The following is a 13,162-nucleotide window of genomic DNA, read 5'->3' as shown; positions in this document are numbered from 1 at the left end:
TCTAACCTGTCAAAAAAATACAAATAAAAGTGTGATAAAACATTTTGCGGCAGCTGGGTCAGTATGGTCTTTAATAAAGACAGTGATTGTCAAATTTGACAGGCTATGTATATATATGGATATATATGTCTACTTCAGTCACTGCTGCTACAAGAGTCTTTATAATGACTCTCTGGTGGAAACTTTCTTTTTATTTCAAAAGCTTGTACTTTCACTACAGCTTGATAATTCTGATTGTCTACTTTTTCTTTTATTTTGGTCAAGTGTAGGACAGTTGTCATGAAACAAGAAAATAATTTAGCATTGACAGTAAAATTTGTAACCTCATTTCTGTAGGCCTACATACTACTGTAGCAGAGGAAGTCATTGAATCATTTCAGTAAAAGTAGCGATATCATAAAGTTAAAATACTCCATTACAAGCCTTGCATTCATCATTTTACCTAAATATAAAGTATGATTCAAATTACTTGTTACCTCTGCCATGGAGGCTATGTTTTCACTAGTGTCCAGCTGTTGGTTAGTTGGTGGGTTGGTTGGTTTGTCATCAGGATTACAAGAAAATGACTGAATGGATTTCCACAAAACTTTGATGGTGGATGGGTCCCAGTTTTGGTGTGGATCTGGATAAATAGACAGCTCTAATCATTTCTTCTCTCTTTCTTTAACATTGCGAATAAACACTGCATTTTTCTTAATTTCTCAAGAAATAAGTTCTGGATCTTAATGAAAAGTGGCTGGTATTTATGAGTTGGTACAAGGGGACCATTGGGCCTTGGCAGAGGTATGCTGTCTATTTAGTGCATTTCTAGTTATGGTATGTTATGTCAGAAAAACTTTATTGATCCCTGTGGGGGAAATTGCAAGGTATGACTTATGGGGCAGCATTAGTTAGTACCCCAGATCTGTAGATAAGTACTTGAGTAAATGTAAATTCACTTTTGGTTTGTATAGATAGATACTGTAGTTTCTAATATTGACTAAAAGGGAGTAAGCACTTTGCAACAGGTAGACTTAGTTAGCTCCATATCTGGCACAAGCAAACAGTGATGGTGGCCATGTTGCTAGGCCAAAGGATTCTTAGAGGAGTTAAGAAGAAAGATTACTGGCAGGACCACACTGTAAGCAGCACCACATTTCCATCTGTCTTCTGACCAGTATTCTCATCAGCCAGTCTTTTTATGCATCTGCCTTCTTCTATACCAACCTGTGGAAATTTTCATCAGGTAGTTTCACAATAAAACTTGGCACTACTCAGTGTAATATAACAATAATGTGCATTAACCATAAATTATGAACACTTACAATTATTTAAGGAACGAAGATGCAAAGGTTATCGAGTAACAGTCTCGAGTCCTAAACAGCTTCGGTCATGGCAGACCGACAGATGAGATTTAGAATGTGATGTAGCAAACACTTCCTCTCCTCTATTTTTAATCTAATCAGCCATTGTGCCTCTCTGTCTCCCATGAAACGATGTTGCATAAATCCACTACAAACCGCCTCCGACCGGCAGGAAACTATAGTGTGAACTGTGATCTAATTCAGCATCTGTGATGGCCTCACCGCCCCTCTCATCCCTGCAGCTGTTCAAATTGGGATTCATGCAGTCAATGTGTTTGTGAGTCACCATCTCGCAGGAGAGGCAGAACATGGGTGAGAGAGAGGGTGAGGCAGAAGGAGAGAGCAAAGAGCAAGAGACACAGAGGAGGAAGGCGGGGGAGGCGAGGGCTGGGGGCGTGGGTGAGTCATACGGCCTGGCTGGTCGAGGTGATGATCCTCAAGGTGCTATTTCTGGAGTTACCATCAATTCTGTCTTATCCCCTCCGTAGGCCTCTTAGTGTGTGTGTGTGTGTGTGTGTGTGTGTGTGTGTTAATAAGGCTCTGAATAGCACAGACACCCTCCTGCGCTTCCCCTACCTAAATGACTCTCCTGATTGATTACAGTAAGAGCTTCAACACAGTGTAATAAAGGCTCAGTGGGTTGGAACCATTGACAGTTTGGAGTCTTTTCTTAACGAAATCCTTTAATTACCCTTTTTTCTCTGTTTTTCTCCATGAAAACAGAGAAGAACTTTGCTTAATCATGTGCAGTCTACTGAACCAAAGTTGTCTCTCAGGTACTTGAAAATTTAAAGGAAGTTAAAAAAGTAGGGATGCATGATATACAGTATCAGCCAAAAATATTATCAGCCCCATAATTTGTATAATAATGTATTGTTGTGATGATGAAACTATAGTTGATATCTACAAATGAAGATGCATAGCAAAATGGCTGTCACTGACTGAACAGTTGCAGCACTTCAGACTCAGATACATTGAGTAGGAACTTTGAATGTTGGTTTTATGATCTGCCAATAAAAACAGAGAACAAGAAGGACAATGAGAAGAAGAAGAAAAAGAAAAAAGTGGAAGGCTGAATCCAAATGTCCACCCTCTGGAGGCAGACTGAGCCCTCTCTGACTTCAGTCGTACATAATGTGACATGTTTTCACCTCAATTCTGCAGGGGAGCGAGACTAATATAAGCCACTGATAGGTTTAAAGACTACAATAATAAAATGCATTTGATTACCTCTAACACCTACATTCCATTACTGTATTGTTATGTGGGAGAATATTATTTCCGGCCAATACATGATAGAAATAATGTTTAGATAAAGCAATTTCTTACACATTCATATTAAGTTTGTTTTGTTTTGTCACTTGGCAGTTGGAAGTGAAGTACGGTGAGTGTTTGCACCCCAATCGTTGTCTCTGGAAGTCGGCAGAGAGTCTGCTTGAGGCCTCTTGTGACAGCTATCAGTCTCCCCGTGAACCCACCACAAGTCTGCAAGAGTGGTGAAGTCTGGACATTTGGATGCAGTTGAACAATCGCAGCACGCTGACGTCGCGCTCATCACGTCAAACTGCTGCACCTTAAAATGTGAAATTATTGGGTATCTTATCAGTGTCGGCCGAAAGAAGGAGGTAATTATCAGTTATCAGTATCTGTTAGAAAATGTCATACTGTGCATCCCTAATAAAATGTGCCAGATGTTTGGTACCATTAAGTGCTTTTACAGAGAAAACCAGGTTGAATAAACGGTACAGACTTACAAGAATAAAACTAGCCGACATAAATCTGAGAAATATTAACCAAATACTATTCTCAGTGTTGTTAGGTATAAAGTATTATCAACAATTTAAGATGAATGTAAGTGGTGATGAGGAGATCATTTTTCAGTTCATTTGTCATGAACATGTTAGTGATGTGTTGTCGTGTTTTGATCAAAAGGATAAATACAACCTTCAGACATTTTGAGCTGCAGATATTTCAGTTTTATTGTGTTCTTTGAAAAATAGACATGTATATAGACATTGATATATATATATATATATATTTGTTCTTTATCCAATCCGACCTCCAATAGGTACATTTACTGGGAGAATCCACTGTTACATCAGGAGACATTTAAAACTGGGAGACCAGCTTTTGTGATGGTCAGATTAAAAGCAGAAAAAACAAAATCAATTGTGGATTTGGAATTGTAATGCAGAACTCAACTTTGGTCAATATAAGGATAAAAATAAACTCACAATTCACAGCGTGGAACTACAAGTCAGCACATTTATTGATCACTTGATAACGCTCTGACCACACTAGAGGGCCTGTTTAACAGCTTCTTCTCGATACTGTAGGTTTGCAGCTTAACAGTGGTGGAGTAAGTTCCTTGAAAATGTCATAAACGTTAATATATTGTTCTTCATCGTTAAAGCTACCTGTTTGTGTCTGCGACCGCATGTGTTGAAATGGCATCACAGAATTGTTCAACGTAAAAGTAGAAAGACAGAAAAGTGGAGGTTAATATTAAAAGGTCAACTTACATGAAAACACAGTAGACAGTCAGCAAATTCATAATTTCATGGAGAAAGTATCTGGGATTTTTCGGAAGGACTTGCAGCATTGATGCACTGTAGGAGGCATGTACTGTAGCTTGATGGCACTTGGACTGTGACTACCACTATAACATTGTTCTAACCAAGTACAGTAAAAAAAGCTGTATCTATGCAGTTCATGTTGTATTTGTATGCAATTATTTCAAAAGATAAACAAACAACAACAAACAACTATTTAAGTTGGTGATATTTCAAAATATATTTATAACACATATAGATGAAAAGTTTAAAAAGCAGCAAAACATGACTATCAACCATATTCACATTGCGGCCAACATCCTCTGACATCAGGCTCAGGGTGGTGAATTGCAAGTCAAATAAATGGAGGTAATCTGGCAGATTGTAATCGTTCACCACTTTGTCATTGATCAGCACTGGATAGTAACAACCCAGAGGGACATCGGGCCACATTTCAAGGTAAAACAACATATTTGATGATCAATCTAGCTTCCGTTAGACAACAGCTAACGTTAGCATCCAACTGCTTCCTAGCTGACTTAACCTTTGTAATAGTTTTATGTAATATGAGCGGGAAGCAGGAAATCCATTCTAAAGTATCAACACACATCTTGGACACGTTTCTTTAAACCTGGAAGAAACAAAATCGATGTGATCGAACGGTAATGTTAGCTAGGGAGTGGTTGAATGCTAACGTTAGCTAATGGGTCATGAAATATGTTTGTTTTTTTACCTTGAAATATGGCACATTGTCCCTCCAGATTTTCCCCATCCATTATCTTTTTAGTTGCTGATCAATGACTGACTCCCTAAGTTTATATGACTTGCAATCTGGAACACAGCAACACAACATTACACCAGCATTCATGCTTCCCACCCTGAGAGTGAAATTATAGAGGAAAATGGCCGCCGTGTCTGTTAACAGCTTGTTGTGCTAGTAAGTAAGTTACAGTGTGTGAGTGCCAAGCTTTTAGAGAATAAGTAAAACAAAATAAAAACCTTCTTGATTTAACTTCTTCTTCACATATATGGTAGTATGCAATTGAATATGCAACCAGTTGAAAAAAAAAGTACTGTAGGCTACTGTATACTGTTCAGCTTACTTCAAAATAATCTAGTTTCAAGTTTCATGTGTTAGCACAGGAAGGCAGTTATTGTATCTAAAGCATCTGTGGATCTAGACAGACTGAAAACGATGGAGCTCATCGTAAAGAGCAGAGTGTGCCCGCTTCATCCCCCTGTTAGGTAACACTCCTGTCACGTTGTTTGTCTCTCCTGTGGCGCCTCTTCATATTAACACGCAGCACCTGCACCTATTTTTACCAGCTAATGACTCTGAACCGACAACATTTTGATTCGAAACGTTGCAAAAATCTTCACGCTCGGATGGCGAGGCGTGTGCCGGAATGCTCGCATTCGTCACAGACAGAGAGAGGGGCAGTCAAAGGGGTAATGGAGTGTGAAAGAAAACAAAACAACAAAAAGGTGATGAGACAGAAATCTGTTTGGTTATGATTTTTTTAAACTGACAGTCTGTAGACATGTAGACATTCGTCAGTCTGTCTGGTCTCGTCTGTCAATCCTGTCTGAAGATTCACTGAAGGAGACAAGGTCAGAGGCCTAATGAGGCAGGAGAAAATGTCAGTGAGAAATCTCCCCTTAAGGTCTGTTTCTAATCTGTTTTTCCCTCTAATCTGTTCTGATGATGTTTCAACTCCAAGCCAAGTATCAGTTGAGAGTGCTCTTGGCCTGTTGTTGCATGTAAACAGTACATAAAAGAAGTATTGATGAAGTAAAGCTTGTGTAGCCATATTGTGCGGTTTAGATTGACAGCTCTCACTGTTGCACATGCATGTACAAACTGTACACACAATGTACTCCGCACATAGACACACTCAGCCCATGATGTCCTTTGAGACACAAGGCAAAGATAATGGTTGTTGTGTTCTTTACTTCTTTTGATCATTTCGGGGGGGGGGGTCAATCATCATGGACTTCAAACACTGCATCTGCTGCTCTACACCCTCCAGCATGAGCACCGTTCTCCCTTTTACAAATTGCGAACCCTCTCAACAGAGAAGCTACGATGTTGTTGTTCAGCGGCTGTTTATCATTGATTTGTTTTCTGGTTCTGTTTCTGGGTAGGGCTCCACTGGTGTTCAAACAGCAGACTTAAACTTTGCTCAGCTATATTAACTCTACGCCTATATAACCTTAAGATCCAGCTTTAATGTCAAACATCGAACAAAGATTAGAAGAACCAATACTATCAGTCATGTAAGCTGACCTTTCAGAAGAGAAAATGCACACATGGATCGACACTCACGCACAGTCTGCACACCAATCAATCATCACACACGCTTCTTCACTTTACGCCTTCATGTGGACTTCTGTCAGGTCTCTGACTTTGTGGTCGTTGGCTGGATGTTCTGGACTTTGGAAAGTGTGACTGGAACTTTTCCCTCTCCAGGGGTTGGCGCTCTCATTATGGGGGTACCTGTGACAAAACAATACAAATTACAAAATCTTTGAACATAGTTTTAAGACAAGGCATGTTAGGCCCCCAGAGTCAGTATGTGGAACATTTGAGACACAGTCTCTGTACCGCTATGTTCACTTTCATGGTTCCACCATATACTGTGTATGTCTCTCACCTTCCCTTTTGCTATTGTACTCTATGGGAGAGGAGCTCAAGTTTGTGATCATAACTGACTGAACAATTTTGTTATTCACCTGTTGTGTCTCCATAAATGGAGATCCCATTTAAAGATACCCTGGTCTGTGGCACTTCATCAAACGCAACGCTAGTCACAACCAGTTACACTTACTCTCCTTACTGTCTGGCCTTTTTCATTTTCATTCCATAATGTGTATAAGGTAGAACTGACTTATACCAATTATCCTTCCTGCGATTCTGATACCAGTGTTTCAATAAAATATTGTATGTTTAGATATTATGTTTACTTAACAGCTCTATACTACAAGTACTGTAAGCACTAACAGAGGTAGTGGTTAAGATGTCAAAACCAAAATTGGAAAAGCCAGAGTAGCATTTACCATCTTACAGAGAAAATTGAAGGCCAGGGACATAAATACATTGATGTTATGTCACGTCAAAACTGCCTTGCTTTACAATTGATGGCTTGTGCTCCATCTTGGAGTGAAACAGCAATTAATGATGCTACTGACCCTGTATGGATGCCATGGATGCCAATTGCTCTTTTTGGATATCAGCTACTCTGGCAGTAAAAAACAGGTTAAGTTGCATACAGGTGTACAGGACGCTACTGGGAAGCAGCAGGGCCCCAGTCCTCATAAATAAATAATGTGTTAATCGGATCAGTGCACTCGCTGATACCAATTCCAACATTTTAGGCAGTGCTGGAGGCCTTTTTACGATACTGGCATTGGCATCGACACAACCCTAATTATAAGAAAGTGAAAACTTACCAACTGTTGCATGCAGATCTGCCAACCTCTCCTTAAACTTCTGCTGCAGATACAATTCTTCTTTGGAGTAGCTTTTGGCAAAGGCAGACAGCAGGAGACCTACAGCCATGGAGGTGCCTCCCACACAGAACAGCACGGCACCGGTCAGCTTACACACATCCAGTGCGCGGTTGAAACTGACGGCGTGGCTGTTTGAGAAAAAAAACATTTGTTAAAGGCATTCATTAGCATTGTAGCACCAACGTTTTGGGCCAAAAGGTCACCAGGAGGAAAAGTTTTCTTTTTTTTTTTTTTTTTACTTTGTTTTATGACTTTTATTCAGATGCTCCAAGGTATAAACTTTAAAAACGTTCAATCAGTAGTATACAATTTTTGGTGCAAGCTAAACATACCGAATAGCTGTATAACAATATCAGAAAACTCCATCCCAGTATGGTTTCTCTACCTGTCAACAAAAAGGAGATCATCCTCGCCAAATGCTTCGATCCTGGCTGGAGTGGCATAACCCACCAAAACAACAATGAGGCCTGCAAACATGATCAGGGTGCCGAACGCGAGACAGACCTGGCAGGAACAAAACAAGTTGTGGGGAAAAAAGAGCCTGTTACACCAAAACTCAAGTCTTTTTTTTTGTAATTGAAGATCACTGCTTACAAAACAACATGACTATCCAAATAACAGCAGGGGAGACGTGGTTTTGTTTGACCTCACCTTCCAGAGTAAAGAGCTCCACCTGCTAGGCGATCTCTGAATCTGAAAATCTTCATCGCGTTCCCAGATAGAAGCCGTGCACTCCTCGTAAAACTGGATGAGAGATCAGAGAGACATTCCAAATATGGAAAACCACAAGAGATCGAGATCTAAAGCCAAAGTTTCAAACCGAAACATGCAAGTGATAAGAGACTGTCAAGATGAGGGGTTTGAACGCATATTTGTGCAGGGATGCTCCACACTCATCTCCCTCTTTTGTGTGTGTATATACGTGTGTGTGTGTGTGTGTGTGTGTGTGTGTACCTGGTGTAGGTAGGAGCGGACTCCATACTGCTGGCAGTTCCCGCTGGCTTGAGCTTGCTCAGCATACTCCGACCCACAGATCTCTGAGCAAGACGTCATCCTTCACATCTGTCTACCTGTTTGAGAGCACACACACACACACACACACACGCATGCATGACTGCTCGGCTGCACACTTGCTTGAAGAAACCACCCACAGGATTTGTGCACAGCCCATGCATGAACATGTACACACACTTGTGCGGTACATTTATATATTCATACACACGAGCATGTGCCCTCACACACAGTGCCAGAAGGTTATGTAACGTTGTACTGGAGGCATGGCTGCCTCAGAACATTGAGATTAATGATGCGTCTCTCCTTGTCTGCTGTGATGAAATAAGCCATGAAATATTACATCGGCCCTCCACGTTAGATTTAATATTGTGTCGGCCGAATAAAGACAGTGCTGACATGCACAGAGTTAACCTTCGTTTCTTTTCATATAGCGCACCGTTCAAAGATCGTAACATCCAAACCCATATTTTATGCTGTGCGTCAGAGCTGTTGCAGTTTGCAAAGTGTCATATAAGATGTAAGTTAAGGACAGATTGTATAAAGTATACCATGCTTTTTGTCTTACAATACAGAAAATTGTATCATATTTGCCATACTACGGTGGCCCTGAAGGTCAAACCACAACATTTCACAAAACACGCCAACATTGCTGAAAACACAACAACATTTCATAAAACAAAACAGCATTATAGAAAACATTGTCTTAAAATGCTGCCGTCTTTTGTGAATTGTTGTGTTTTGCAAAATCTTGTTTTGTTTTGTGAAATGCTGTTGTGTTTTGACCTTCGGGGCCACATACTGTACCAACGAATATAACAGCTATTTTCCAAATATACTCCCAGTGCATGTGATGTCATATCAGGGTATGAATATAAAAGGAAGGAAGTCATTTGCCTAAACTCACACGTACAGTAACTCACTATTTTGTTCATCTGTATACACATTACACTAGATACCATTTTCTTTGTTTTGTTGCTACAAAAGTAACTCTCGCATCCTGATAAGAAAAAAACCCCACAGAAAAATCCAATAAAACATCAACTCTCGCAAATGTTATTTTACCCACACAATTCCCTCAGTATCCATTTGAGCTCCAGAGGCATTTCACAGCTCAGTGCCTCTACACAAACACATATAACTATGTTTCAAGTTTTTGCCAGCTAGCGCTAAATCTCAGCTGCTGTTTCTGTTGCAGCACAACAGTAATAGACTGGGGAACAGCAGCGGGAATAAAACACTGATCCCAGTGTTGGCAGTGTTTGATGTGTATGCCAAAAGAAGTAAAAAAGTGATGACACACATCCAAGTAACACAGTCTTCTTCTTAATATGTTTCGATCCTAAAGCAGCATCCTGTGCTTGACAAATGGATGTAGAAACTGCTCTTAACTGTAACTGACGCACCAAATTAAATCTTGAAAAAAAAAACAGTGGCTTAACGGGCTCATCAAGATAGGTGTGTAAATCAACTAGATGGAGTTGGTGATGTAATGTAAAATGAAGAAGCAATGATTACATACGTCTGAGGAAAAAGAAAATCAAATGATATCCCAAAATTGTTGTTGTCTTATTAATAATGTAGGGAATAAATTTGTGCTCAGGGAACTATCTCCTCAACTATCTCCGCAATTGTATGCCTAACTATTGAGTGTTAGTTAGAATAAACATGATAATGCAATTACTGATGTATGATGTGCATTAAAGTTTTTAGTGAGCATCGTTAACCTCTGGCCATAAATGTCATTGCACATCTCTTGTGTGTTAAAGGTGTGGACAAAGGAGTCACTTTTGAAGCCTTGAATCCAATACGTACAGCACAATTGTCTTTCTCAGTTCTGCTTGTCGCTGACAGCTGACATACACATTTACATGTATTGTATGATTCCATTGTCAAGTCGGGTCAGTTTTTTTTTATGTAGCTCAAAGTCTCAAATCACCTTATGGCCTCAAAAGTCTTTACTTAATGTCCTCGACACTTGATTTAGGGTCAACTTATTCATCTGACTTATCAGATCTCAACCGGCACAAAGGTAAAATCAATTTTTCTGATTTGTTGCACAACATTTTATGGGGGTAATTTTGACAAGACACATTCTGTCCTAACAATCTGTGTTAGCCGCAGATGATAGATGTTCAGAAAGGTGGAGAGGAGATTGGAGATTGTCTCGTGTCCATTAATCACCAAACATGAACTCGTGCTGTGCACGTGAAATGTCAGGCTTTCAGTCAGATATGATAATGTGAGTGTGATGAGTGAATTGCTGCATTAACATGAGGCACACTGTTCCCTGGTACCTCATGTTCATCATATTACTGCTTAATTTGTACCTGCTGATGACTCTCATGAACATCTGGCTCTACCCAGATACTGTGAAGCCTTTCTGTACCCATATCTGCATATAATTTAAGAAAGTCGTGTATCATTCAGCCAAATAAGAGAAATGCAAAACATGGAAATATGAAAGATAAATATTGTTATTAATTTACAAGATATGAACTCAATTGAGGCCTCATTTATTCCATTCAAACCCCAAACTTGAGTGTGAAACATTCAAGATTCAAACAATGTGGCTGTTCTGTTTTTCTTGACTTGACTGCTGCATTGATATGATTGATCATATTTGAATTCATTAGCCTCAGAAATGGAAGGTCTCCCTGGCACAGTCTGGTTTCGCTCATACTTGTCAGAAAGGGGATTTTTCGTTTGTATTTGTGAAGTTGTGTCCGCCTTGTGTGAAGCGGAATGCGGTGTACCTCAGGGAAGCCTTCTCGGACCTATTCTCTTTTATTTAAACATGCTCTACCTGGGCAACATAATTTCACATCACACTGTCAAATATCACTGTAATGCCCTTGACCTTCTGTGGTTCAAAAACAATATTGAAGCATACAGAAACAGACATACAAGCAACGCACAGTAAATGGGAAAATCTGACATAAAGATGAGGTCATTTAATTGACTGATGAAGATGGCTGCAATGTAACACACCAACGGCTAATTTACAGCAATACTTCCAAAACAAACTGTGAAAATGGTAAAATATGTCAAAACACAACATTTCACAAAACACAACATTACAGAAAACATTGTCTTAAAAGGTTGTGTTTAGTGACACGTTGTTGTGTTAATATACCAACAAATATAACAACTGTTTTCCCAAGTGCATGTGATGTCATATCAGGCTCTTGGAATATAAAAACGAAGGAACATTCAGATGAGCTGACAACTCGCAGATGACTTTCACAGTATAAGGTCATTTTCATATCTTATCTACGTGTATCCTCCTGTATTTTGTCATGTTTTCCAAACACACAACACGCAAATAAATCCAACTAAAACAATCTCAAATTAAATAAAATCACAATCTGTCAAGACAGCCATCAAACTGCAGATGTAAATGGACAGAAACCCTGCCTGCAACATGCTCTGTGCACCGCTGAACCGGGAGCTGGCCGTGGTGCTGAGCGCCATTATTACCATCCAGCTCTCAGCCCAGCAGGAAAACACACAGACGTAATATGTGACGCCTGTCTGAAAACAGACCTCATCCATTCGTCCTCTTCCCAACCCCCCATGAGACGCAAATAGACACACAGCACGCTTTTTTTCCACTTCAACTCAAGAAAAGGCTTGACTTTGCATCAGAGCATTTGGACTAAATCAGCTCCTTTGACGCCTCATGTGTTTGAAGATGCAAAATGTCATCTTCAAAAAATGACATCTTCAGGTACAGGAAGTTTAATCCCATTTAATTGTGACACCGACACCCGAAACGCTTAGAAAATGAACACAGACACCAGCGACTTGGGTAAAAGGTGTCAACACAAAGTTTACAAACAACATTTGTTTTCCACATTTTCCTCCAGATGAACGCTTCCTTCCAGATGTGCAAGAGAATGCCGTGCGCAAGGATCTGACACTGTTGAAGGCATTCATGCAGGGAAATATGATTTCCCGATATGTTATCTAATCCATCTGAGCTTCTACAACTCCACAAATATGATTTAAAATAATTAAAATCGCCATTTACCTGTCATTAGCAGCTCGGAGAGTGATCACTCTGCTGCTGTTCCTTCAGCCGGGTCCCATCACTCTACAGTCACCTCTCTCTCTCTCTCTCTCTCTCTCTCTCCGTCGATGATTCAGATTCTCACGCTGTCTACTGCGCATGCGTCACATCCATGACAAAATATGATTCAATGGCGAATATAAATAACCAGGCAGGAGGGTACTGTATAGCTGAACAGAAAGACATCCATTCAAGACTCAACAGTCATGCCTAGATGAATGAATTAATGCACACAGACAGACAGACATAGATAGATAGATAGATAGATAGATAGATAGATAGATAGATAGAAAGATAGATAGATAGATAGATAGATAGATAGATAGATAGATGGATAGATAGATAGATAGATAGATAGATAGATGGTTAGATAGATAGATCAAGACCTATACTGAACGAAGTCAGAGGAGAAACAAAGTGAGGTCAAGAAAAGGCGTTCAAGTCGTGCTCCCAAATCCACAGGTACACAATAATGCAACACACACACACAAACACACTTACTCACTCACACACACACTGTATATAGGATTCCAGTCACATTCCTGGGCGGTCTATTTTTAGCCCTGTCAATGACGTACACTGTTGAAGGAAGTGTTAGTCACCATCTCAGCGCCCCTCTTGAAAAAGGTATGATGACCCCAAGAGACGAGCTGCATCACGACACACACTACGTC

The 13,162-nt window shown here is 40.0% G+C and overlaps 1 protein-coding gene across 1 annotated transcript; it reads right to left on the bottom strand.

Annotated features, from left to right (window-relative positions):
* Window positions 1–3,594: 3,594 nt before the first annotated feature.
* Window positions 3,595–12,537, bottom strand: nrsn1 (neurensin 1). Its single transcript, XM_084357770.1, has 6 exons — window positions 12,450–12,537; window positions 8,360–8,475; window positions 8,057–8,149; window positions 7,791–7,909; window positions 7,346–7,533; window positions 3,595–6,392 (listed from the first exon to the last, which is right to left on the bottom strand). Exons 2-6 carry the CDS (start codon window positions 8,456–8,458, stop codon window positions 6,289–6,291), a joined length of 603 nt encoding a protein of 200 aa, XP_084213896.1. The 5' UTR covers window positions 8,459–8,475; window positions 12,450–12,537; the 3' UTR covers window positions 3,595–6,288.
* Between the last annotated feature and the right edge of the window lie 625 nt (window positions 12,538–13,162).

Source organism: Pagrus pagrus (genome assembly GCF_965226575.1).
Source record: "Pagrus pagrus genome assembly, chromosome: 7".
In the NCBI taxonomy this organism is placed as follows: domain Eukaryota; kingdom Metazoa; phylum Chordata; class Actinopteri; order Spariformes; family Sparidae; genus Pagrus; species Pagrus pagrus.
This window is presented reverse-complemented; position numbering and strand designations above follow the sequence as displayed.